This window comes from Indicator indicator, unplaced genomic scaffold, assembly GCF_027791375.1.
Source record: "Indicator indicator isolate 239-I01 unplaced genomic scaffold, UM_Iind_1.1 iindUn_scaffold_98, whole genome shotgun sequence".
Classification (NCBI taxonomy): domain Eukaryota; kingdom Metazoa; phylum Chordata; class Aves; order Piciformes; family Indicatoridae; genus Indicator; species Indicator indicator.
In genome coordinates, this window is record NW_026539214.1 from 62,478 (window position 1) to 87,194 (window position 24,717).

General features: G+C 58.1%; 1 protein-coding gene across 1 annotated transcript in view; it reads left to right on the plus strand.

Moving 5' to 3' along the window:
* The first annotated feature begins 2,473 nt into the window (after positions 1-2,473).
* The window catches only part of SEC14L5 (SEC14 like lipid binding 5), a 43,610-nt gene continuing 21,366 nt past the window's right edge, over positions 2,474-24,717 (plus strand). Inside the window, exons 1-3 of the mRNA XM_054398733.1 lie at positions 2,474-2,545; positions 22,390-22,539; positions 22,628-22,759. Of these exons, the coding sequence (XP_054254708.1) occupies positions 2,483-2,545; positions 22,390-22,539; positions 22,628-22,759 (345 nt within the window). The 5' untranslated portion in view covers positions 2,474-2,482. The remainder of the gene's footprint in view (positions 2,546-22,389; positions 22,540-22,627; positions 22,760-24,717) is intronic.

Here is a 24,717-nt window from a genome sequence, read left to right on the forward strand (position 1 = left end):
AGTTTTCCTCTCACCTCCCCTTTGGGGCTGGAAATGTCAGGGAGCAGTCGTGTGAGGGCTGTGAGGCTTGGGCTGAGTGCTGCTCTCCTCATGCTGCCCAGGGCTCTGTCTGCTCACTGATGGAATTTGAGTGGGGTGCAATCAGCACAGCAGTGCCTCTCCAGCAGTCCAGGCAGTTGTGCTTCTGATGCTCACAGAGGGTATTAACAGGAGGGATTTAAAGAAAAAGGAGCTGCACAAAGCAGCCCTAATAACTCTTCCCTCCCCCCTGGTTTATGTACTCCTCAAGGTGCTGCTAACTGATGCATACGTGAGGGTTAAAGCCCCAGCAAAGGGAGTCTGAGGGAGGAATCCTGATGAGAACAGTGAGAGGTGGCTGGGAGAACTGAAATGCTGAGGAGGGAATTGTTTGCACTGCCTGCACTTACTGCCTGCCTTCAGCTGGAAGCAGGCAGTGGGCATCCAGGCAGTGGGATGTGGCTGCTAGCTTAGCATCAGGGCCTGCTCTTTAACCATGCTGCTTCCTGGCCCCTTCTTTCCCTGGCTTGAAATAACTCAGTGCTTCTTGGTGTACAAAAGCATTTAAACCACCTTCAAAGCTGGTTGAAAGCACTCCTGAGTGCTGTGTGGCTGCTGCTTGGTGTGAGGAGTCATTTGTCACCTCCTGTGCCACTCAGGGCTGGGGCTGGGCTGCAGAGGTCACTGGCAGCAGCTGGAAAGGGCCTGGGCCATGCTACCACTGCCCTGCTTTGTGTGGCCAGCCTGGAGGTTGTGCCAGTGGCAGCTTCACACCAACACAAGCTGCAGCCTGGCACAGAATGCCCTCAGCTTCCCCTCAGTGTGGAAAGACAAAAAGCTTGAGACAGGGCTGGGGAGGAGCAGCTGAGGGAGCTGGGGGTGTTGAGCCTGGAGAAGAGGAGGCTGAGGGAGACCTCATTGCTCTCTGCAGCTCCCTGAGAGGAGGCTGCAGCCAGCTGGGGCTTGGGCTCTGCTCCCTAGGAACAAGTGACAGGAGAAGAGGAGCTGGCCTTAAATTGCCTCAGGGGAGGTTTAGGTTGTACATGAGAAGAAACTTCTTCACTGGAAGGGTTCTCAAAGCCTGGCCCAGGCTGCCCAGGGAGGTGACTGAATCCCCACCCCTGGAGGTGTTTCCCAGAGGCAGAGCTGTGGTGCTGAGGGCCAGGACTCAGCCCCAGCCTGGGCAGAGTTGGAGAATGGTTGGCCTGGATGATCTTGGAGGGCTTTGCCAACCCAACCCAATTTTCTGATGCAGGAAGCTGTGGAAGCTTTCAGCAAGGGTTTGGTTTTGCCTAGTGATTGCAGATGTGATGCAGGGCAGGGGGCTAAGGGCAAGAGCCACCATTTCAGCTTTGCAAGGCTCCTAGGGCAGGCTGCTTCCCCAGAGGACAATTGACTCTGGCTTTGTGTCTCTGTGCTGTGATCAGTGTGAGTGGTGTTGGAGCTCCAAGCTGAATTTGCTGCAGTGCTGTTGGGAAGGAGGGAAGGCCAGCACCACGTGCTGGGTGCAGCCCTGCCTGGGACTGCAGACACCTGCCTTGGGTTCTGTCCCTGCCCCTGACTTGCTAACTGGTGCTGGGCAAGATACTTATCCTGCTTTGAGCTAGAGCAGAGCTGATCCTGCCAGGGCTGTCCCTGCCCAGCTCTGTCCCTGCTCTCTGAGGCTCCTGCAGCTCAGGGCAGCTTGGCACAGCCAGGGGCTGCTGCTAGCAGGGAGGAGCTGATGGGCAGAGCTCCTGCCAAGGGCTGGGCTGCAGGAAGCCACTGCCTGAGACTCACTCCTGGGCACACCAAGGGCACTGCCACAGCTTGTGCCACAGCTTGGGGGGCAGGAAGGCAGAGGTGGCAGCTGTGGGGAGGAGCAGACAGCACAGGAGACCCTCAGCTGCCCACCAAGGGATTGCAGCCTATGGAGGGCATCTTCAGGGGAGAGCTGAGGGATCCCCAGGGTCAAGCCTCTTCTTCAGTGATCAGTGTCCCAGGGGGACTCTGAATGTTCTGCCTTTGATCGCAGACCATGAGTTCCTGAATCTGATTCCCACCTGGATCCATTCTGGGACTTGCCCAGTGCCTGCCCCCAGCATCAGTGGTGCCAATGGTGCCATCAGGGGTTGGGCTCCATAGTGGTTTGTGTCTCTGTGTCTCTATCCCATGGCATTGTTCTTGTTTCCAGCCCAGCTGGTTCAGTTTCTTTCCCACCCCATCAGTCTCTCTCCCTTCTTCCCTTTCACTTCCCCCTGGGAAGCAGAGGGACTCACAGAGGGCATCTGGCACTCATTTAGTGGCCAGCCCAGCCCTGCCCCTTGACCACACTCTACCTAACCATGCCTCCTCTCCTCTCCCTGTGATTTTAGGCTGCTTGTCAGATCTGTTTGTGCAAATGGCTGGAATGTCTTGCAGTGTCTGGTGCAGAGGATCTGAAATGTTCCCTTCCTTTTTCCTTTTTCCCAGGTGTGTGGTAAAAATGGTGCAGAAGTACCAGTCCCCAGTTCGAGTCTACAAATACCCCTTTGAGCTCGTCATGGCAGTGAGTACCACTCAGCACCCTGCCCCTCCAGCTGCTCAGGGCTGCTGCCAGCCTGGGGGGACTCCACTCTTGGCTGCAGCCTCATGGGGATGTTGCCCCAACAGAGGTTTTATTTTTTTGTCCTTTCTGTAGTTTTCCAGGAAAAAATCAAATCAGAATTTCAGGATTTTTAGAGGTCGGTTAGTTGTTAGAGGGGGGGAAAACCCAACAAAACCTAACCTTCTGCAACTGTTCTTGGGACAAGGAAGGGAAAGACTGTGTCAGGGTCAGTTTATGGCCAGACACAGTCTTCACCTTATCACCAAGTGGTATGCAGGTTAGACTCTCTGGATGTGGTCCCAGTCAGTTCTGTGGGATGTGTCAGTCTAGAACTTGATTCAAGCCTTTTGATTTGGCTAAAAGCTTTGGACACCTTTGGAGAAGTTCTTCTGTGGTGTTCTTCACTGTTCCACTCCATGACTGAAACGTTGTTAGGTCTCTCTCCAGAGGGCAGAGTTTCCACAGCGAGCTAGAGGGCTGGAGCTGAAGGTCTCCTGCTGGTGATGCATGAAGCCAATCTAACCATGGCCACTTCTCTGCAATAGCTTTGCCAGTGATGGGGACAAGGGCATCAAAGGCAGCCTCAGGCAGTTTGCAGATGGCACTAAATTGGGTGGCAGAGTTGATCTGCTGCAGGGCAGGAGGCTCTGCAGAGGGCCCTGGCCAAGCTGGCTCCATGGCTGAGGCCAATGGGATGAGGTTCAACAAGGCCAAGGGCTGGGTCCTGCCCTGGGGTCACAACAACCCCAGGAAGGCTCCAGGCTGGGGGCAGAGTGGCTGCAAAGTGCCCAGCAGAGAAGGGCCTGGGGGTGCTGGGTGCCAGCAGCTGAAGAGGAGCCAGGGAGTGCCCAGGTGGGCAAGAAGGGCAGCAGCAGCCTGGCCTGGAGCAGCAATGGGGTGGCAGCAGGAGCAGGGCAGGGATTGTGCCCCTGGGCTGGGCACTGGGGAGGCCACAGCTTGAGTCCTGGGTTCAGTTTTGGGCCCTTCACTCCTAGAAGGACAGAGGGACTGGAGCAGGTCCAGAGAAGGGCAACAGAGCTGTTCTCCAGGCTCAACACCCCCAGCTCCCTCAGCTGTTCCTCCCCAGCCCTGTTCTCCAGACCCTTCCCCAGCTTTGTTGCTCTTCTCTGGACCTGCTCCAGCCCTCAAGGTCCTTCTTGCAGTGAGGGGCCCAGAACTGACCCCAGTACAGGTTCTGAAGACACTGGCAGCCTTTGCTCTCCACACTCCTGCTGTCTCCTTGGGCAGGATAAGCCCAGCAGCAGATGCCTGTCAGTCCCTGGCTGCTAATGCAGGAAAGCTGCCCCTGGGCAAATCCTCTCTAATCTCATTAGCACAGTGCCTGAGGGCTGGGGCTTGCTGGGTTTATTTTCCAAGTGCTTTACTTCTATTTGCTTGCAGTTTTCCCACATTACAGGACTCCAAATTCCTTGGAATTTCAGTGCTGGGTTTGTCAAGACCCTTCCTTAGCTGTTCAAGAAACTCCAGTTCCCATTACCGTATCAAAGTTGGTAGTCCTCTTTCTTCTGCAGGCCAAGTGACTTAGAGAATCATGGAACTGTTTGGGTTGGAAAAGCTCTCCCAGAGCATCCAACCAGCAACCCAACCCCACCATGGCCACAAGTGCCATGGCCACACCTTTATGCAACACCTTCAGTGATGGGGACTCCACCACCTCCCTGGGCAGCCTCTTCCAGGCCCTGACCACTCTTGCAGCAAAGACATTTTTCCTCCTCTCCAACCTAACCCTCCCCTGGCACACTTTCAGGCCATTGCCTCTCCTTCTATCCCCTGAGCCTAGGGAGCAGAGCCCAAGCCCCAGCTGGCTCCAGCCTCCTCTCAGGGAGCTGCAGAGAGCAATGAGGTCTCCCTCAGCCTCCTCTTCTCCAGGCTCAACACCCCCAGCTCCCTCAGCTGCTCCTCCCCAGCCCTCTTCTCCAGACCCTTCCCCAGCTCTCTTGCCCTTCTCTGGACCTGCTCCAGCTCCTCAATGTCCTTCTTGCAGTGAGAGCCCAGACCTGACCCCAGCACTCAAGCTGTGCCCTCCCCAGTGCCCAGCCCAGGGGCACAATCCCTGCCCTGCTCCTGCTGCCACCCCATTGCTGCTCCAGGCCAGGCTGCTGCTGCCCTTCTTGCCCACCTGGGCACTCCCTGGCTCCTCTTCAGCTGCTGGCACCCAGCACCCCCAGGCCCTTCTCTGCTGGGCACTTTGCAGCCACTCTGCCCCCAGCCTGGAGCCTTCCTGGGGTTGTTGTGAGCCAAGGGCAGGACCCAGCCCTGGGCCTTGTTGAACATCATGCAGCTGTCCTTAGCTCATTGGTGCAGCTTCTCCATGTCTCTCTGTAGAGCCTCCCTGTGCAGCAGTCTCTGGCTGTTGGCAGAGTTGCTGTCCCCATGTGAGGTGTCCTGTTGAGGCCCCAAGGGTTCTCCAGGGCTGGCAGATGTGAGCTGGCAGTGGCTGCAGGTTGTGCAGGCAGTGGTTTGCACCAGGCTGTTCTGCTCCCCAGCACATGGAGCTGCTGATAATCTGCTCCAGCAGCCATCTGACAGCAGCTTCCTGAGAGCTGGGCACCTGCCACTCAGCTGCTTTCAGCATTTCCCCTCAAATGCTCCCTGTGAGCTTTTGGAGGTCTCAGGCTGTGGTTAAGAGTAGGAAGGCAGAAGTCTTGTGATTGACCTCATCTTATTTCCCAGAGCTCTGTGCACCCTGAGACACTTGTGCTTGGTTCACAGAGTGGTAGGGGTTGGAAGGCACCTCTGAAGATTGAGTCCAGAGCAGGGGCACCCAGGGCAGCTCACACAGGAACACATCCAGAGGGGTCTTGAAAGTCTCCAGAGAAGGAGATTCCACAACCTCTCTGGACAGCCTCCAGCACCCTCACACATAAGAAGTTTCTCCTCATGTTGAGGTGGAACCTCCTGTGTTCAAGTTTGTCCCTGTTGCTCCTTGTCCTATCCCTGGGCACCACTGACAAGAGTCTGGCCCCTGCCCCTCAGCTATTGATAGACATTGATCAGATCCCCTCTCAGCCGTCTCCTCTAGAGACCACCCAGCCCCAGGGCTCTCAGCCTTTCCCCCTCACACAGATGTTCCAGGCCATTCATCATCCTCATAGCCTCCCTTGGACTCTCTCCAGCAGGTCTCTGGCTCTCTTGAACTGGGGAGCCCAGAACTGGACACAGTATTCCAGGTGTGCTCTCCCCAGGGCAGAGCAGGGGGGAAGGAGAACCTCCCTAGACCTAGACATCTAAGGTTCTAAGGGGAAAAAGGCTTTTCCTGACACATCCCTTAGCTCATGGCACAGCCTGAGCAGCCCAGTGGAGGCAGGACTCTGTGCTGCATAGGTGAGGAATCCATGGGATTGGCTGAGGAGAGGCTGAGAGCTGGGGCTGGGCAGCCTGGAGAAGAGGAGGCTGAGGAGGAATCTGATCAATGCTTGCAGATATCTAAGGGGTGGGTGTCAGGAGGCTGGGGCCAGACTCTTCTCAGTGCTCCCCAGGGACAGGACAGGAGGCAGTGAGCACAAACCTGACCCTAGGAAGTTCCATCTAAACATGAGGAGGAACTTCTGTGCTGTGAGGGTGGCAGAGCCCTGGAGCAGGCTGCTCAGAGAGGTTGTGGAGTCTCCTTCTCTGGAGACCTTCCAACCCCACCTGGATGTGTTCCTGTGTGCCCTGCCCTGGGTGCCCTGCCCTGGCAGGGGGGTTGGACTGGATGCTCTCCAGAGGTCCCTTCTAACCCCTGCCCTCAGTGGTTCTGTGTTTGGACACAGCTGCAGAGAGCTGTGTCTGCTCTGTTCAGATGTGAGGGCCTGGGCAAGGATGGGGTTGTCTGTGCCAAGTGAGGCAGCAGAGTCCCTGCTTCCTGGCCTTGTCTGCCATGCCTGCTGCTGAGCCCTGCCATCAGGAGCACCATTTGGCATCCCTGCATTGAGTGGGGTGCACTTGTCTGGCTCATCCTGCAGCCAGCACAGGGCTGGCTGGCAGCTGAGCTCCTCCTGCTCACACCTTTGTTGTGTGTGGCTGTGGGTTTACAGCCTGCTTGCTTGTGCTGCTGCAGCTCCTGTGCTGCTGCTTGCAGGCAGCAGGTTGCACATTGGTGCTTGATGTTCCAAGTGCATGGGAGCAGAGCTGCCTTCCCCTTCCTGCAGGGCCAGAGAGGGGATTCTGCCCCTTGGCTCTGCTCTGCTCACACCTCACCTCCAATCCTGCCTCCAGCTCTGCTGTCCCCAGCAGCAGAAGGACTCAGAGCTGTGGAGTGAGGCCAGAGGAGGCCACAAAGATGCTCCAAGGGCTGGAGCAGCTCTGCTGTGAGCACAGGCTGAGGGAGCTGGGGGTGTGCAGCCTGCAGAGGAGAAGGCTCCAGGGGCACCTCAGAGCTGCCTGCCAGGACCTGAAGGGATCCTGCAGGAAGGCTGCAGAGAGACTTTTGCTGAGGGGGTCTGGAGCCAGGCCAAGGGGGAATGGTTTGGAGCTGAGGCAGAGCAGGGTTAGAGTGGAGCTGAGGAAGAAGTTGTTGAGTGTGAGGGTGGTGAGAGTCTGGCACAGGTTGCCCAGGGAGGCTGTGGCTGCCTCCTGCCTGGGGGTGTTGAAGGCCAGGCTGGATGAGGCCTTGAGCAACCAAGTCCTGTTGAGAGGTGTCCCTGCCCACCAGTAGATGCTCTCTGAGGTCCCTTCTAACCTGAGCCATTCTAGGATTCTCTGACCTTTCCTCTCTTCTGGTCATTCAGGACTTCTCTTTCTTGTTAAGAGCCCTTCCTGCTAAAAAGCCTTAACCAAAGGACATCTTTCCACACTTGTCCACACTCCCAGTAGATGTTTTCTCCTGCTTTGCTCCTAATCTCCACTCACATAAAAGATTCAAAAAGAAGCTCTTCCAATAATAACCTCAGGGCTTAGAAGCTAAAGCTCCCCAAAAGAGTGTGAAAAGAGACCTGTCCCCTGGCCTTGAGGCTGCTGCATGCCAGGCTCTGTGTGCAGCCCTGCTGAAGGTCACTGCTGTCACCTCAGGATCTGTCCTGCTTTGGCTAAGACAGAGCAGGGCTCAGGCCTTTGGCAGTCTGCAGCAGCAGCCCTCATGGTGTCTGTGAGCTGTGCTCTGTGCTCCCAACCAAGCTGCTGTGAGCCCTGTGCAGGCAGGCTGGGAGTCAGGGCTGCCTTCTGCTTCAGCTCACTGCCTGCTGCTGCCCAGGGTGGCTGCTGACACACAGAGAGCAGCAGCTGAGAGGCTGAGCTCTGGGAAGCATGGTCACAGCCTGCACTGGGGTGGAAGGGAGCCTCCAAGGGCATCCTGTCCAACCCCCTGCAGGCAGCAGGGACACCTCCAGGGACACAGCAAGGCTGAGCTTGAATGTCTCCAGGGATGGAGCCTCCACCACCTCCCAGGGCAGCCTGTCCCAGTGTCTCCTCACCCTCACTGTGCAGAACTCCCTCCTGATATCCAACCTAACTCTGCCCTGCTCCAGTTGCAAACCACTGTCCCTCATCCTATCCCCACAGCCCCTTCTGAACAGTCCCTCCCCAGCCTGCCTGGAGGTCCTCTTCAGGCACTGGAAGGTTGCTCTAAGGTCTCCCTGGAGCCTTCTCTTCTCCAGGCTGAACAGCCCCAACTCTCCCAGCCTGTCCCCACAGCAGAGCTTCTCCAGCCTCTGAGCATCTTTGTGGCCTCCTCTGGACCCTCTCCAACAGCTCCAGGTCCTTCTTGTGCTTGGTCCCATATCTGGCCCCAGCCCTGCAGGTGAGGTCTGAGCAGAGCAGAGGGCAGGATCCTCTCTCTCCAGCTCTGGCCACACTGCCTTGGATGCAGCCCAGGCTGCCCTTGGCCTTCTGTGCTGCCAGTGCCCATTGCTGGCTCCTGGCCAGCTTCTCGCCCCCAGCACCCCCAAGGCCTTCTCTGCAGGGCTGCTCTCAACCTCCTCACCCCCAGCCTGGGTTGATAATGAGGATTGCCCTGATCTAGGGCAGTTGGACTTGTTGAACCTCCTGAGGTTCTCCTCAGCCACCTCTCCAGCCTGTCCAGGTCCCTCTGGATGCCTTCCCATCCTTCAGCCTTCCCAACCACACCACTGAAGGACAGCAGTGTCTCACTGAACTGCTTCAGTGTCAGCTCTTCAGCCTGAGGTGCTTCTGCTCCAGGGAATGTTCATTTAGGACAAGGAGCAATTGCTTGGTGGCCTCATGGGTGCTGTTGCTTATCTCATTGCTTATCTCTGGCATCTACCAGTCCTGTAAGGTGGCATCTCATGGTGCCCAGCCTGGTCCTGGCCTCCCACTGCACTTCCAAGCAGCTCTGTGACTTTCTGCTTTTAGCAACAGTTGCTGGCCTGTAGTTCACAGAATCATGGATGGGTTTGGGTTGGAAGGAATCAGCCAGTTCCAACCCCCTGCCATGAGCAGGGACACCTCCCACCGGCCCAGGTTGCTCAAGGTCTCCAAGGAAGTTAAATTAGGAAATGGATGGAAGCAGGGTGGTGTCTGCTGGGCCTTTTAAGTGGGGTTTGGGTGTCAGGTGTCTCACAAGCTGGGTAGCAAATTTAGCTCAGGCTCCCACTGTTGCAGGTTTATTTCAAGTCAGGAGCTGTTCACATGAAGGAAGCAGCAGCCAGCATTCCTGCTCCACCTTCTTTACTCCCTCATCCTCTCACTGAGGGGCAGAGGCCATCCAGAGCAGACTCCCTGGGTGAGATGTAATCTGACATAGCTGGTCCTGCTGAAGCAGCCTCTGGATTTGGCAGGGCCCCTCACTCCTTCCCCTGATCACTGCCACACGCCAAGATTGTTCTGTGCTGGGAGGTTTGTGTGGCAGTGGAACTGCAGGCAGCTCTTTGCTATTTTAGCTCTCGGCTTCAGCTGCTGGAGAAGAAGAAACTCTGACTGCTGGCCAGCAGGAGCAGGGCAGGGATTGTGCCCCTGGAATGGGCACTGGGGAGGCCACAGCTTGAATCCTGGGGTCAGTTCTGGGCCCCTCACTCCCAGAAGGACACTGAGGAGCTGGAGCAGGTCCAGAGAAGGGCAAGAGAGCTGGGGAAGGGTCTGGAGAAGAGGGCTGGGGAGGAGCAGCTGAGGGAGCTGGGGGTGTTGAGCCTGGAGAAGAGGAGGCTGAGGGAGACCTCATTGCTCTCTGCAGCTCCCTGAGAGGAGGCTGGAGCCAGCTGGGGCTTGGGCTCTGCTCCCTAGGCTCAGGGGATAGAAGGAGAGGCAATGGCCTGAAAGTGTGCCAGGGGAGGGTTAGGTTGGAGAGGAGGAAAAATGTCTTTGCTGCAAGAGTGGTCAGGGACTGGAAGAGGCTGCCCAGGGAGGTGGTGGAGTCCCCATGCCTGGAGGTGTTCCAGAAAGGTGTGGCTGTGGCCCTTGGGGCCATGGTTTGGTGTCCATGATGGGGTTGGGTTGGTGTTGGATTGGGTGAGCAATTGTGTGATTCAGGTCCTGACAGCTGGAATTGCTTTCAGCATGGTTTGGATTTGTGCCTTTTCACCATTCTCTGTGTTCAAGAGGTTGGATGCTTAAGTAGCTTCACTTCATGACTGCTCCCTGTTGCCTGTAGCACTTTGAGTGGATCAGGTTGCTGCTGAGGTCCTGCTCTGTGGTGCAAGCTCTCCTCTCTGCTGCTGGGGTGTCCTGAGGGGTCAATATTTCCCTGCCTGATGTGATGCTTTCACAGCAGGACCTCCAAGCCCTCTTTTGCTGGGTAGGCAGCCAGCAGCAGTGTGGTGTGCCCCAAACAGCTTGCAGTACAGGTTGGGGATGGGTGAAGTGGTGTGGGGTGGGTGTGAGAGGAGAGAGGATGGTGTGCAAGCAGGGTGGTGTGCAAGCAGGCTGCTGTCTGACCAGGAGCATGTCCCTTCTGTGGGCTGCTTTGGTGACAGCTTCACCCTGGGTGATCACAGCCCAGCAGCCCTGCAGAGGGGCTGGCCAGAGCTGCAGCACACAGCTTGGCAGGGAGCTTCTGAGATACCTCTCTGCCATCACAGCCTGGGATATCCCCATGTGCTGAGGGGCCTGGAGCAGCTCTGTGAGCAGCAAAGGCTGAGAGCCCTGGGGCTGAGAGCCTGCAGAAGAGCAGCCCCAGAGGGCAGCTGAGCAATGCTCAGCAAGAGCTAAAGGAGCTGTGGGTAGGGGGCAAGAGGCTGGGGCCAGACTCTGCTCAGTGGTGCCCAGGGCCAGCACAAGGGGCAAGGGGCACAAAGTGGCAGGCAGGAGGTTGGATGTGAGCAGGAGGAGAAAGTTGTTTGGTGTGAGGGTGCTGGAGGGCTGGAGCAGGCTGGCCAGAGAGGTTGTGGAGTGTCCTTGTGTGGAGAGCTTCCAACCCCCCCTGGGCATTGTGCTCCTGGGCATTGTGCTGTGGGTGCCCTGCTGGAGCAGGGCTTGGGCTGGGGGAGCTCCAGAGGTCCTTTCCAACCCCACCCTGCTGGGATTCTGTGAATCCAAGCTGTACCTGTGAGATATTCAGACATTTGCCCCAAATTCTGCAGAGTGAAGAGCTCCTGGATGGGATTCTGTGATCTCCCCTGCCCCAAGCTGGGATTCTGTGAGCTGCAGCTCCAAGGTGTTGTCAGTCTCTCAGGGTGATGAGAGGCTGAGTTTAATAAGGAAAAGTAGAATGTTAAGTGTTTTATGCCTCTGCTTTCAAGTGTCAGCTCTGGAATCAGGAGAGCATTTGCTGCTGCTGGAGCAGTTTCTGGCAGCTTGAATCCCTCTGGAGCAGCAGTGATGGTGCAGCTGGGCAGAGCCTGGCAGATCAGCCAGAGGCTGGGGTGAAGCTCGAGGTGCAGCATCTCCAGCAGTGCCAGATAAGAGGTTCCTGCAGGGTCTTGCTGCTCACTCTGCCCTTGGGACAGCTGCAGATGGCATGGAGCTCAGTGCTGGAAAGTTGCTTTGGAGCTGCTGTGACATAGATGAGGAAAAAGTTTGCAGCCACTCTGAAGTGCTGCTGCTGGCTGGTACCACCCTAGAGACTGAGAAAGGATCCATCTGTAAGGGGGAAAGGCAGCTCCTGCAGTCCAGCAGGCAGCTGTGTGCTGAGCTGCAGCCAGAGGAGTGTGGGCAGAGGGCAGGAGAGGGGATTCTGCCCCTTGGCTCTGCTCTGCCCACACCTCACCTCCAATCCTGCCTCCAGCTCTGCTGTCCCCAGCAGGACAAGGACTCAGAGCTGTGGAGTGAGGCCAGAGGAGGCCACAAAGATGCTGCAAGGGCTGGAGCAGCTCTGCTGTGAGCACAGGCTGAGGGAGCTGGGGGTGTGCAGCCTGCAGAGGAGAAGGCTCCAGGGGCACCTCAGAGCTGCCTGCCAGGACCTGAAGGGATCCTGCAGGAAGGCTGCAGAGAGACTTTTGCTGAGGGGGTCTGGAGCCAGGCCAAGGGGGAATGGTTTGGAGCTGAGGCAGAGCAGGGTTAGAGTGGAGCTGAGGAAGAAGTTGTTGAGTGTGAGGGTGGTGAGAGTCTGGCACAGGCTGCCCAGGGAGGCTGTGGCTGCCTCCTCCCTGGGGGTGCTCAAGGCCAGGTTGGGCAACCTTGAACAGCCTGGGCTGGTGGGAGGTGTCCCTGCCCATGGCAGGGGTTTGCAGTAGATGCTCTCTGAGGTCACTTCCAACCTGAGCAATTCTGTGAAATAGTTTCAGAGAGCTGTTCCTTGTGTTCACTCCATGGCAGGTATGGCATGAAATGTCCCAGTGCTCATCTCAGCTGTAGTTAAGAGCTGGATCCCTCCTTGCAGAGAGGATCTGCTCTGTCTGGCAGTGATGTAGAGAACCTGCCTCAAGTGCAGGCAAACCACCTCTGAAGGGGATGCTGTGGTGCAGCTGTGCTCTTTCAGCTGCATGCAGTGTGGCAGCTTCCCTTCCTTGTTCTGCCTGTGCTGGAGCTGTTTGCTGTGCCTGGCAGCAGCTGGTGGGTTAACATTTCCCTGCCCTCACAGAGCAGGCAGTGTTGAGTCAAGGCACCATGCTGCAGTGTGGTTTGATGGCTGGAAATCATCTTGTCAAGATAGGCTATAAATACCCCAATCATCTTCCTGCTGAGGAGATGTGTCAGCTGGGATGTCACTCACAGCTCTACCCATGATCTGCTCACTCCCTGGCCCTGCCACCTCCTCCTCTGAGTTGAGAGTGAGCAGCAGTCAGGCTGAGCACAGAGCTGATGTCTCTCTGGAGGTTGTGGTGTGAGCCATTTCCCCTGGAGCAAGCAGAGTGCTGTGCACTGCAGCTGCTGGGAGCAGGGGGAGGAGGAGCTGCTTGTCCCTGCTGAGACCTGCTGCCACCATCTGCAGGCCTGGCCTGCACAGTGTGCCTTGTGGGGGACATCACAGAGTGGCTTGGGTTGGAAGGCACTTCAAGACCATCCAGTGCCAACCCCTGCCATGGGCAGGGACACCTCCCACCAGCCCAGGCTGCTCAAGGCCTCATCCAGCCTGGCCTTCAACACCTCCAGGGAGGGCACAGCCACAGCCTCCCTGGGCAACCTGTGCCAGTGTCTCCCCTCCCTCACTCCAAACAATTTCTTCCTCCTCTCCACTCTCACTCTCCCCTCTCCCAGCTCCAAGCCATTGTCCCTCATCCTGCCACTCCCAGCCCTTGTCCAAAGTCCCTCCCCAGCTCTCCTGGAGCCCCTTCAGGTACTGGAAGGCTGCTCTGAGGTCTCCCTGAGGCTGAACAGCCCCAACTCTCCCAGCCTGTCCCCACAGGGGAGCTTCTCCAGCCTCTGATCATCTCTGTGATCTCCTCTGGCCCCTCTCCAGCAGCTCCATGTCCTCCTTGTGCTGGGGGCACCAGCACTGACTGCAGGTGGGGTCTCAGCAGAGCAGAGGGGCAGAATCAGTTCAAGTCTAAACCTAAGTCCCTGCTAGCTTTGTGTTGCCACTGCTAAGACTCCCTTGGTGGGCAGGGATGGCTGAGGACTGGATGCTGCTGGCACCATGTGTGGATTGCAGAGATTTTGCTGTGACTCACAGAGCCTGTGTGGGACAGTCCCTGTGTCTTCAATCACCTTCACCAGCTGTACCCTGGAGGCTTAGTCCTTGAAGGATGCCTTGTGTCCCAGGCTTAATCTGCTCTGTGCTGGGGCTGGATGAGCTCTGCAGTAAGCTGTAGCACAAGGAGGCACAGCCTGCCTGGAGCTATCAGCAGGGCTTTGGGTTCCAGGAGTGACTGAAAGGCTCTTCCCTGTTCTGCTGAAGACAGTCACAGCTTGCATTGGAGTGGAAGGGAGCCTCCAAGGGCATCCTGTCCAATCCCCCTGCAGGCAGCAGGGACACCTCCAACCAGAGCAGGCTGCCCAGGGACACAGCAAGGCTGAGCTTGAATGGCTCCAGGGATGAGGCCTCCACCAGATCCAGTGGCAGCCTGTCCCAGTGTCTCCTCACCCTCACTGTGCAGAACTCCCTCCTGATGTCCAACCTAACTCTGCCCTGCTCCAGTTCCAAACCATTGCCTCTTGTCCTATCACCCCCAAGCCCTTCTGAACAGTCCCTCCCCAGCCTGCCTGGAGGTCTACTTCAGGCACTGGAAGGCTGCTCTAAGGTCTCCCTGCAGCTTTCTCTTCTCCAGGTTGAACAGCCCCAAGTCTCCCAGCCTGTCCCCACAGCAGAGGTTCTCCGTTCTCTGATCATTTCTGTGGCCTCCTCTCGACTTTATCCATCATCTCCAGGTCCTTCTTGTGCTTGGTCCCATATCTGGCCCCAGCCCTGCAGGTGAGGTCTCCCCAGAGCAGAGCAGAGGGCAGGATCCTCTCTCTCCAGCTCTGGCCACACTGCTTTGGATGCAGCCCAGGCTGCCCTTGGCCTTCTGTGCTGCCAGTGCCCATTGCTGGCTCCTGGCCAGCTTCTCCCCCCCAGCACCCCCAAGGCCTTCTCTGCAGGGCTGCTCTCAACCTCCTCACCCCCAGCCTGGATTGATACCAAGGGTTGCAGGACCTTGCACTTGGCCTTGTTGAACCTTCTGAGGTTCTCCTCAGCAACCTCTGCAGCCTGTCCAGGTCCCTGTGGATGCCTTCCCATCCTTCAGCCTTCCCAACCACACCACCCAGCTTGGTGTCCCCTGCAGCCCTGCTGAGGGTGTCTCAGTCTCTCTATGGCATTGATGGAGATGCTGAACAGCTCTGGTCCCAGTGCAGGCCCCTGGGGGTCACCACCTCTCACCATCTCCCTGGGGTCACCACCCTCACCCATCTCCACCTGGGGTCACCACCTCTCACCCATCTCCACCTGGGGGTCACCACCTCTCACCCATCTCCACCTGGGGGTCACCACCCTCACCCATCTCCACCTGGGGGTCACCACCTCTCACCCATCTCCACCTGGGGGTCACCACCTCTCACCCATCTCCATCTGACATCCAGACAGACAATAAACTCTTCAGCAGGGACTGAAAGAGATGGGAAAACTTCCCCCTGTCATCCCCTGGCTCATCTCAACCAGGATGGACTTATTTGCAAGCTCCAAGCCCAGTGACCTGCCCAAGCTTGAGCCCAGATTATGGCCAACTTGCATCAGTGCTGGCAGCAGGCTCTGGCAAGGAGAGGTTGTGCTCTGGTGCTGCTGCTGTGTGAGGCAGCCTGGGCTGTGGGTGACTCAGGGAGCTGTCAGTGTGCTGTGACTCTTGAGTGCTGTGTTTTGCTCCTTGGGGTGTGAGTCACTGAGGTGCCTTCCCCTGGGGGTACCTCTCTCTCTCTTTCCACCATGAGCTGTGCCAGATGTGTCCAAGCTGCCAGCAGGGCTCCTGGGCAAGGTGTTGCTGCCACAGCTGCTGTGCTCTGTATCACTTAACCCCCAGCAGGATGGGGCTGGAAGGGAGCTCTGGAGCTCCCCCAGCCCAAGCCCCTGCTCCAGCAGGGCACCCACAGCACAATGCCCAGGAGCACAATGCCCAGGGGGGGTTGGAAGCTCTCCACACAAGGACACTCCACAACCTCTCTGGCCAGCCTGCTCCAGCCCTCCAGCACCCTCACACCAAACAACTTTCTCCTCCTGCTCACATCCAACCTCCTGCCTGCCACTTTGTGCCCCTTGCCCCTTGTGCTGGCCCTGGGCACCACTGAGCAGAGTCTGGCCCCAGCCTCTTGCCCCCTACCCACAGCTCCTTTAGCTCTTGCTGAGCATTGCTCAGCTGCCCTCTGGGGCTGCTCTTCTGCAGGCTCTCAGCCCCAGGGCTCTCAGCCTTTGCTCCTCACAGAGCTGCTCCAGGCCCCTCAGCAGCTCTGCAGCCTCCCCTGGACTCTCTCCAGCAGTTCTCTGTCTCTCTGGAACTGGGGAGCCCAGAACTGCACACAGGACTCCAGATCTGCCTTACTAGGGTAGAGAAGAGGGGAAGGAGACCCTCCCTTGCCCTGCTGGCCACACTCTTCTTCATGCCCCCCAGGACCCCATTGGCCTTTTTTGGCCATGAGGACACCTTTCTGCGTCATGGGGAACTTGTTGTCCCCCAGCACTCCCAGCTCCTCCTCCATGGAGCTGCTTCCCTGCAGGTCCCCCCTTACCTGTCCTGCTGCAGGAGGTTGTTCCTCCCCAGGGGCAGGACTCTACACTTGGCCTTGCTGAAGGCCAAGCTGGAGATGCTCCTCCAGCAAGGCTCTTCTGTGCTGGGTAACTGATGTCAGAGCCACTCATTGGGAAAAGATGTTGGAAGCTGCAGAGGAAAAACAGGAGGAGGTGTTGTGAAAGCTGCTGCCCTCCAGCCATGCTCTCTGGATGCTGCTGGTGCTGAAAGAGCTCTTGTCAGTGTGGGGGAGGGTAAACTGCAGAGGGAGCAGGAACGTGCCAGCTCTGTCAGCATGTCACAGCTTGGTTCTGAGAAGGAGAAGGCCTTGGAGAGGACCTCTGTGCCCATCCAGTGAAGGGGTTAAGCAAGTGAAGTCTGGGGATTGTACAGCAGAGGAACTTAACAGAGCCATAGAGTGCCTCAAGTTAGAAGGGACCTCAGAGATCAACTACTGCAACCCCCAGCCATGGGCAGGGACACCTCCCACCAGCCCAGGCTGCCCAAGGCCCCCAGGCAGGAGGCAGCCACAGCCTCCCTGGGCAGCCTGTGCCAGGCTCTCACCTCCCTCACACTCAACAACTTCTTCCTCAGCTCCACTCTAACCCTGCTCTGCCTCAGCTCCAAACCATTCCCCCTTGGCCTGGCTCCAGACCCCCTCAGCAAAAGTCTCTCTGCAGCCTTCCTGCAGGATCCCTTCAGGTCCTGGCAGGCAGCTCTGAGGTGCCCCTGGAGCCTTCTCCTCTGCAGGCTGCACACCCCCAGCTCCCTCAGCCTGTGCTCACAGCAGAGCTGCTCCAGCCCTTGCAGCATCTTTGTGGCCTCCTCTGGCCTCACTCCACAGCTCTGAGTCCTTCTCCTGCTGGGGACAGCAGAGCTGGAGGCAGGATTGGAGGTGAGGTGTGGGCAGAGCAGAGCCAAGGGGCAGAATCCCCTCTCCTGCCCTCTGCCCACACTCCTCTGCTGCAGCCCAGATCTCTCCATTTCTCTTTAGCTGTGAGGCTTCAGAAGGGCATTTCTTGGTTTTCAGGCTTGTCTTTTTGTCCAACTGGTTGTCATTTGGCATCTGGCTGACCTTCAGGACAATCTCTTCTCACAGATGCATCTCTTGGTACTGCTTACTGTGTGTTTGACCAACACTTGAGGACTCCTCAGTATGGATTCCTTGCTTTGTCCTCAAAGCCTCTCTGCTCACAAGGTGTTTTCGTCTAGCACATTGCTCTGGCAGGGGGGTCGGACCTGATGATCTCTTGAGGTCCCTTCCAACCTCTGATACTCTGTGAGACTGATTGTTGGTGCCATAAACTCTTTGACCAGCAGAGACAGACCCCTCCAACACACCTGCCAGGAGACTGCAGAGCAAAACCTTGGCCAAAGCACTCCTGAGTGCTTCCAGCCAGCTGTGTGCTTGGTGTGAGGAGTCATTTGTCACCTCCTGTGCCACTCAGGGCTGGGGCTGGGCTGCAGAGGTCACTGGCAGCAGCTGGAAAGGGCCTGGGCCATGCTACCACTGCCCTGCTTTGTGTGGCCAGCCTGGAGGTTGTGCCAGTGGCAGCTTCACACCAACACAAGCTGCAGCCTGGCACAGAATGCCCTCAGCTTCCCCTCAGTGTGGAAAGATAAAAAGCTTGAGACAGGGCTGGGGAGGAGCAGACCAGGACAGGCTGGGGCAGGGCTGGAGGTGCTTGGTGCCAGGGAGTCTCCAGCTTTGTGCCCCTCCACAGGGCTGCTCCCCAGCCCTTCATCCCCAGCCTGGGTTGGTGCTGGGGTTCCCCACCCCAGGTGCAGGACGTTGCTCTTGGCTGTGTTGATCTTCCCCAGCCTGGCACTGTCCCACTCCTCCAGCCTGTCCAGGTCCTAGTTCAAGCAATGGCCTGCACCAAGTCCTGAGAGTTTGTGTCTTGCTGCCTGCTCCCAGTGTGTCTGCTGGAGCAGAAGTGCACTGCCTGCCCAGCTGCTGGTCTGATGCTGGCTGCAGAAGCTGAGTTGCTCTCCTGCCTGCTTGGTGTCTCGTCAGTGAGCAGAGATCAGCCCAGCTTTATCGTGGTGCCCCAGCTGGCTCTCATATGATCTCAGGCATCTTCAGCTGCTGTATTTTTAGCCCTGGTAGTGTAAGAAGATTAGCAGAGGAGTTGGTTTCCAAGTGTGAAAGGGATTCTTTGCAAATGTGGACATGTTCCACCTCTCTGCCTGGGGGGAGCAACCCCCAGAAGCAGCACAGGTGAGGGCTTGAGCTGCTGGGAGGCAGCTCCAAGGAGAAGGACCCAGGAGTGCTGAAGGACAATAAGTTATCCATGGGTCCTTGTGGCCAAGAGCCCAATCATCTCTTGGGGTGTTTGAGGAAGAGTGTAGCCAGCAGGGCAAGGGAGCTTCCCCTGCCCTTCTGATGTGCCCTGGTGAGGCCACATCTGGAGTATTGTGTCCAGTACTGGGCTCCCCAGTTCAGGAGGGACAGGGAAGACCATGAGGAGTCCAGTGGAGACCATGAGGATGATGACTGGATTGGAACATATGTGTGGTGAGGAAAGGCTGAGAGCCCTGGGGCTGCTAGTGTGGAGAAGAGCAGCTCCAGAGGGGATCTGAGCAATGTTTATAAATATTTGAAGGGTGGGGGGCAAGAAGAAGGGGCCAGGCTCTTCTCACTGGTGCCCAGTAACAGGCCAAGGGGCAAGGGGCACAAAGTGGCAGGCAGGAGGTTGGATGTGAGCAGGAGAAAGTTGTTTGGTGTGAGGGTGCTGGAGGGCTGGAGCAGGCTGGCCAGAGAGGTTGTGGAGTGTCCTTGTGTGGAGAGCTTCCAACCCCCCCTGGGCATTGTGCTCCTGGGCATTGTGCTGTGGGTGCCCTGCTGGAGCAGGGCTTGGGCTGGGGGAGCTCCAGAGCTCCCTTTCAGCCCTCTCCATTCTGTGAAGAGAGCAGTAGATGGTGATTTGGGGTCTGGAGGATTGGAAGAGGGCAGGTAGAGGCAGAGGTAGGGAGTAAGAACTGAGATCAATGTGCTGACAACTGCAGGTGGCAGAGAGCAGGCCATGAGGGATGCACACCCCACACTGTGACCCTCAAGGAACGTGCAGTACCCTGGGGGTAGGTAGCTGGAAGCATCCTGCAGCAGTGCCTGGCATGTCCCTGAATTCCCAGTGTAACGATGCAGCTGCTTCAAGCACTGAGGTGCTGTGGACCCAGGTGGGTTGGTGTTGGAAGCCTTCACTGCTCTGGGAAGTTTGATATTTGTCTAAACTGATTTGAGTTTTTCTGCTGGCTAAGTGTGGAAAGCACAGGAAGAGGCCTTGCAGATAAAGAATGATGGAACCACAGATTGGGTTGGGTTGGAAAGGACCTTTAGAGCTCATCCAGCCCAGCCCTGCAGCCAGCAGGGACAGCTGCAGCCAGAGCAGGTTGCTCCCAGCCCCAACCAACCTGCCCTGCACTGCTGCCAGCCATGGGGCAGCTCCCACCTCTCTGGGCAGCCTGGGCCAGGCTCTCCCCACCCTCACTGCCAAACATTTCTCCCTTCTCTCTACTCTCAATCTCCCTCTTTCACTTCCAACCATCCCCCCTTGGCCTGTCCCAACAGGCCCTGAGAAAAACTCTGTCCCCAGCTTCCTTCTGTCCCCTTGAAGCACTGCAAGGCCACCAGAAGGTCTCCCTGGAGCCTTCTCCTCTCCAGGCTGCACAACCCCAACTCTCCCAGCCTGGCCTCCCAGCAGAGGGCTTCCACCCTGCCAGCACTGCTGTGGCCTCCTCTGGCCCTGCTCCCACAGCTCCCTGTCTGTGCTGAGGACTCTGGAGCTGGCAGGGGCAGAATCCCTCCTTCCACCTGCTGCCCACACTTCCTCTGGGGCAAGTTCCCCATGCAGTGTGTCGAAGCAAGCAGAACATTGCTCAAGGGCTCAGAGAGGACAATTCCAAGCCTCATGCAAGTTGTGATGGGCAGAGCTTCAGCTTCTTGTCTGCACTTTCTTCCTGCTGCAGGAGCAATGTGATGAGCTGAGAGAACTTCTGCTCCATCCAGCAGTGCTGGAGCAGGAGCTGTGGAGGGTGGCCTCAGGTGCCTGAGCTATTTTAGGAGCAGGAATCATTCACAGCACCAGGGGCAAGCAGCCTTGGACCTGCTGTGGTGGTGGAGAGCAGTGCCCACAGCTGAGCTGGTCCTCACCTATCACACTGATGCTGGCCTCTGGATTTGTATCTGGGCTTGGCCCAGCCTTGCTCTTTGACTTGTTGAACCTGATGCAGTTTGTGCTGGCCCACTGCTCACACCTGGCAAGATCCTTCTGGATTCATTTAGTCACAGAATGGGATAAGTTGGAAAGGACCTTCAGGACCATCCAGTGCCAACGCCCTGCCATGGGCAGGGACACCTCCCACCAGCCCAGGCTGCTCAAGGCCTCATCCAGCCTGGCCTTCAACACCTCCAGGGAGGGCACAGCCACAGCCTCCCTGGGCAACCTGTGCCAGTGTCTCCCCTCCCTCACTCCAAAGAATTTCTTCCTCCTCTCCACTCTCACTCTCCCCTCTCCCAGCTCCAAGCCATTGTCCCTCATCCTGGCACTCCCAGCCCTTGTCCAAACTCCCTCCCCAGCTCTCCTGCAAAGAATTTCTTCCTCATCTCCAGTCTCAATCTACTCTCCTCAGGCTTAAAGCTGTTCTCTTGTGCTGTGGACGGATCCCTTCCCTCAAGTGAGTCCTCTGCACCACACAGCTTGCTGCCATCAGCGGAGCTGCTGAGGGAGCCTCAATGCCACTGCCCATGTTGCTGACAAAGATGTTAAACAGCACTGGGCCCAAGACAGACTCCTGAGGACCTCCACTTGTCACTGGTCTTCACCTGCACTCTTTTGAGTGCAAAAATGCAGCCAGTTCCTTATCCAGCCAGGTCCATCCATCAAGCCCATGTCACTGTGGTGAGTCTCTGGAACAGGTTGCCCAGAAAAGTTGTGGAGGCTCCAAGCCTGGAATTGTTCAAGGCCAGGCTGGATGAGGCCTTGGGCAGCCTGGGCTGGTGGGAGGTGTCCCTGCCTATGGCAGGGGTTAGGAGCTGGATGATCTTTAAGGTCCCTTCCAACCCAACCTATTCTGTGATTCTATGAAAATGAGTAGACAATAATTGTCAATACCCTTGACAGTCTAGGGCCACTAGGAGTCCATGGTGCTGTAGTCAGGAGTCCAAGCTGTAGGCAGCCAGGAGTGCAGAGTGCTGCAGGCAGGGGCCCAGGTATGCAAGCAGGAATGCAAATGCAGCAGGCAGGAGCCCAGGTGTGCAGCCCTGAGCCCGGGTGTGCAGCCCTGAGCCCGGGTGTGCAGCCCTGAGCCCAGGTGTGCAGTCCTGATCCCAGGTGTGCAGTCCTGATCCCAGGTGTGCAGCCCTGATCCCGGGTGTGCAGCCCTGAGCCCGGGTGTGCAGCCCTGATCCCAGGTGTGCAGTCCTGATCCCAGGTGTGCAGCCCTGAGCCCAGGTGTGCAGTCCTGATCCCAGGTGTGCAGCCCTGAGCCCAGGTGTGCAGCCCTGAGCCCGGGTGTGCAGCCCTGATCCCAGGTGTGCAGTCCTGATCCCAGGTGTGCAGTCCTGAGCCCGGGTGTGCAGTCCTGATCCCGGGTGTGCAGTCCTGAGCCCAGGTGTGCAGTCCTGAGCCCGGGTGTGCAGCCCTGATCCCGGGTGTGCAGTCCTGATCCCAGGTGTGCAGTCCTGAGCCCAGGTGTGCAGTCCTGATCCCAGGTGTGCAGCCCTGATCCCAGGTGTGCAGCCCTGATCCCAGGTGTGCAGCCCTGAGCCCGGGTGTGCAGCCCTGATCCCAGGTGTGCAGTCCTGATCCCAGGTGTGCAGCCCTGAGCCCAGGTGTGCAGTCCTGATCCCAGGTGTGCAGCCCTGATCCCAGGTGTGCAGTCCTGATCCCAGGTGTGCAGCCCTGAGCCCGGGTGTGCAGCCCTGATCCCAGGTGTGCAGCCCTGATCCCAGGTGTGCAGCCCTGAGCCCAGGTGTGCAGCCCTGATCCCGGGTGTGCAGCCCTGATCCCAGGTGTGCAGCCCTGAGCCCGGGTGTGCAGCCCTGATCCCAGGTGTGCAGCCCTGAGCCCGGGTGTGCAGCCCTGATCCCAGGTGTGCAGTCCTGAGCCCGGGTGTGCAGTCCTGAGCCCGGGTGTGCAGCCCTGATCCCGGGTGTGCAGCCCTGAGCCCGGGTGTGCTGCCCTGAGCCCAGGTGTGCAGCCCTGATCCCGGGTGTGCAGCCCTGAGCCCGGGTGTGCAGCCCTGATCCCGGGTGTGCAGCCCTGAGCCCGGGTGTGCTGCCCTGATGCCGGGGGTGCTCCCGGTGCTGCCGGCAGGGGCTGCCATGCCGTTGTCCCGCAGGCCTACGAGAAGCGGTTCCCGTGCTGCCCGCAGCTGCCGGTGTTCCTGGGCAGTGAGGTGCTGCAGGAGTGGCGCAGCCCGGACGGAGCCATCCACGTGGTGGAGCGCAGCTGCAGGCTCAACGTCGACGCTCCCAGGCTGCTCAAGAAGGCAAGCAGCGCCCTGGGGCCGCGGCCCTGCCTCCCCTCGGCTGCCTCCTCAAGCTCTCTCGGTGCTAACTGCCGCTGCTCCCTCGCAGATGGCCGGGGTGGAGCACGTCGTCTTCATCCAGAAGAACACAGTCAACTGGCGGGATAGGACCCTGCGCATCGAGGCCCACAACGAGACCTTCGCCAACCGTGTGGTGGTCCTGGAGACCTGCAGCTACTCCGTGAGTGCTTTGCTCTCTGTTGCCTCCGCAGGAAGCGCCGAGAAAGTCACGGAATCATCCGGACTGGGAGAAACCTCCCAGATCAAGCCCAACCCATCACCCAGCCATAACTAATCACAGAACTGGCAGGGCTGGAAGGGACCTCAAGGCTCAGCCAGTTCCAACCCCCCTGCCATGGGCAGGGACACCTCACACCACAGCAGGTTGCTCACAGCCACATCCAGCCTGGCTGCAAAAACCTCCAGGGGTGAGGCTTCCACCACCTCCCTGGGCAACCTGTGCCAGTGTCTCACCACCCTCATGGGGAACAACTTCTTCCTGACATCCAATCTGAATCTCCCCACTTCTACTTTTGTTCCATTCCCCCAGTCCTATCACTCCCTCACACCCTAAAAAGTCCCTCCCCAGCTTTCCTGTAGCCCCCTGCAGATCCTGGAAGGCCACAAGAAGGTCTCCTGGGAGCCTTCCCCTCTCCAGACTGCACAACCCCAACTCTCTCAGTCTGTCCTCACAGCAGAGCAGCTCCAGCCCTCTGCTCATCCTCATGGCCCTTCTCTGGACACCTTCCAGCACCTCCAGATCCTCCTGGAACAGAAGCTCCAGAACTGGACACAGAGCTCCAGGTGTGGTCTCAGCAGAGTGGAGCAGAGGGGCAGAATCCCCTCCCTGTCCCTGCTGGCCACATTTCTCCTGCTGCAGCCCAGGCTCTGCTTGGCTCTCTGGGCTGCAAGTGCTCACTGCTGGCTCCTGGGGAGCTTCTCATCCCCCAGCACCCCCAAGACCTTTTCTTCAGGGCTGCTCTCCAGCCAGTCCCTGCCCAGCCTGTATCAGTGCTTGGGATTGCCCTGACCCAGCTGCAGGACCTTGCCCTTGGTCTTGTTGAACCTCATGAGGTTGGCTTGTGGCCACCTCTGCAGCCTGTCCAGGTCCCTCTGGATGGATCCCTTCCCTCCAGCTGTCTGCTGCCCCACACAGCTTGGTGCCATCAGCAAACCTGCTGAGGGTGCACTCAGTGCCACTGTCCATGGCACTGACAAAGATACTGAACAAGCCTGGTCCCAGGACTCATCACCCAGACCATGGCACTGAGTGCCTCATCCAGGCTCTTCTTAAACACCTCCAGGGACACTGACCCCACCCCCTCCCTGGGCAGCACATCCCAAGGCCAATCTCTCTTTCTGGGAAGAACTTTTCTCTAAGATCAAGCCTCAACTTCCCCCTGCACAGCTTGAGACTGTGTCCTCTTGTTCTGGTGCTGCTTGCCTGGGAGCAGAGCCCAACCCCCACCTGGCTACAACCTCCCTTCAGGGAGTTGTTAACAGCAATGAGGTCTGCCCTGAGCCTCCTCTGCTCCAGGCTGAACACCCCCAGCTCCCTCAGCCTCTCCTCACAGGGCTGTGCTCCAGACCCCTCCCCAGCTTTGTTGCCCTTCTCAATGGCATTCTGGGGTGCAGTGAGAAGAGTGTGGCCAGCAGGGCAAGGGAGGGTCCCCACCTCTTCTATGCTGGTTGTTTCTGGAGTGCTGGGTCCAGTTCTGGGCTCCCCAGTTTCAGAAGGACAAGGATTTGCTGGAGAGGGTCCAGAAAAGGGCTGAGGGCCCTGGGAGGTCTCTGTGATGGGGAAAGGCTGAGAGCATTGTGGCTGTTTGGTTTGGGGAAGAGCAGCCTGAGAGGGGATCTGATCAGTGCTGATCAATACTTCAAGGGTGGCTGTCAGGAGGCTGGCACCAGGGACAGGACAAGTGGTGACAGGCACCAATCTGAACATGAGGAGCTGCTTCGGGGGAGACAGAGCCCCAGAGCAGGCTACCCAGAGAGGTTGTGGAGAGCTTCCAACCCCCCCTGGGCATTGTGCTCCTGGGCAAGCTGCTGTGGGTGCCCTGCTGGAGCAGAGCCTTGCACTGGATGAGCTCCAGAGGTCCAACCCTCACCATGCTGGGATTCAGACTGGGCAGCCTT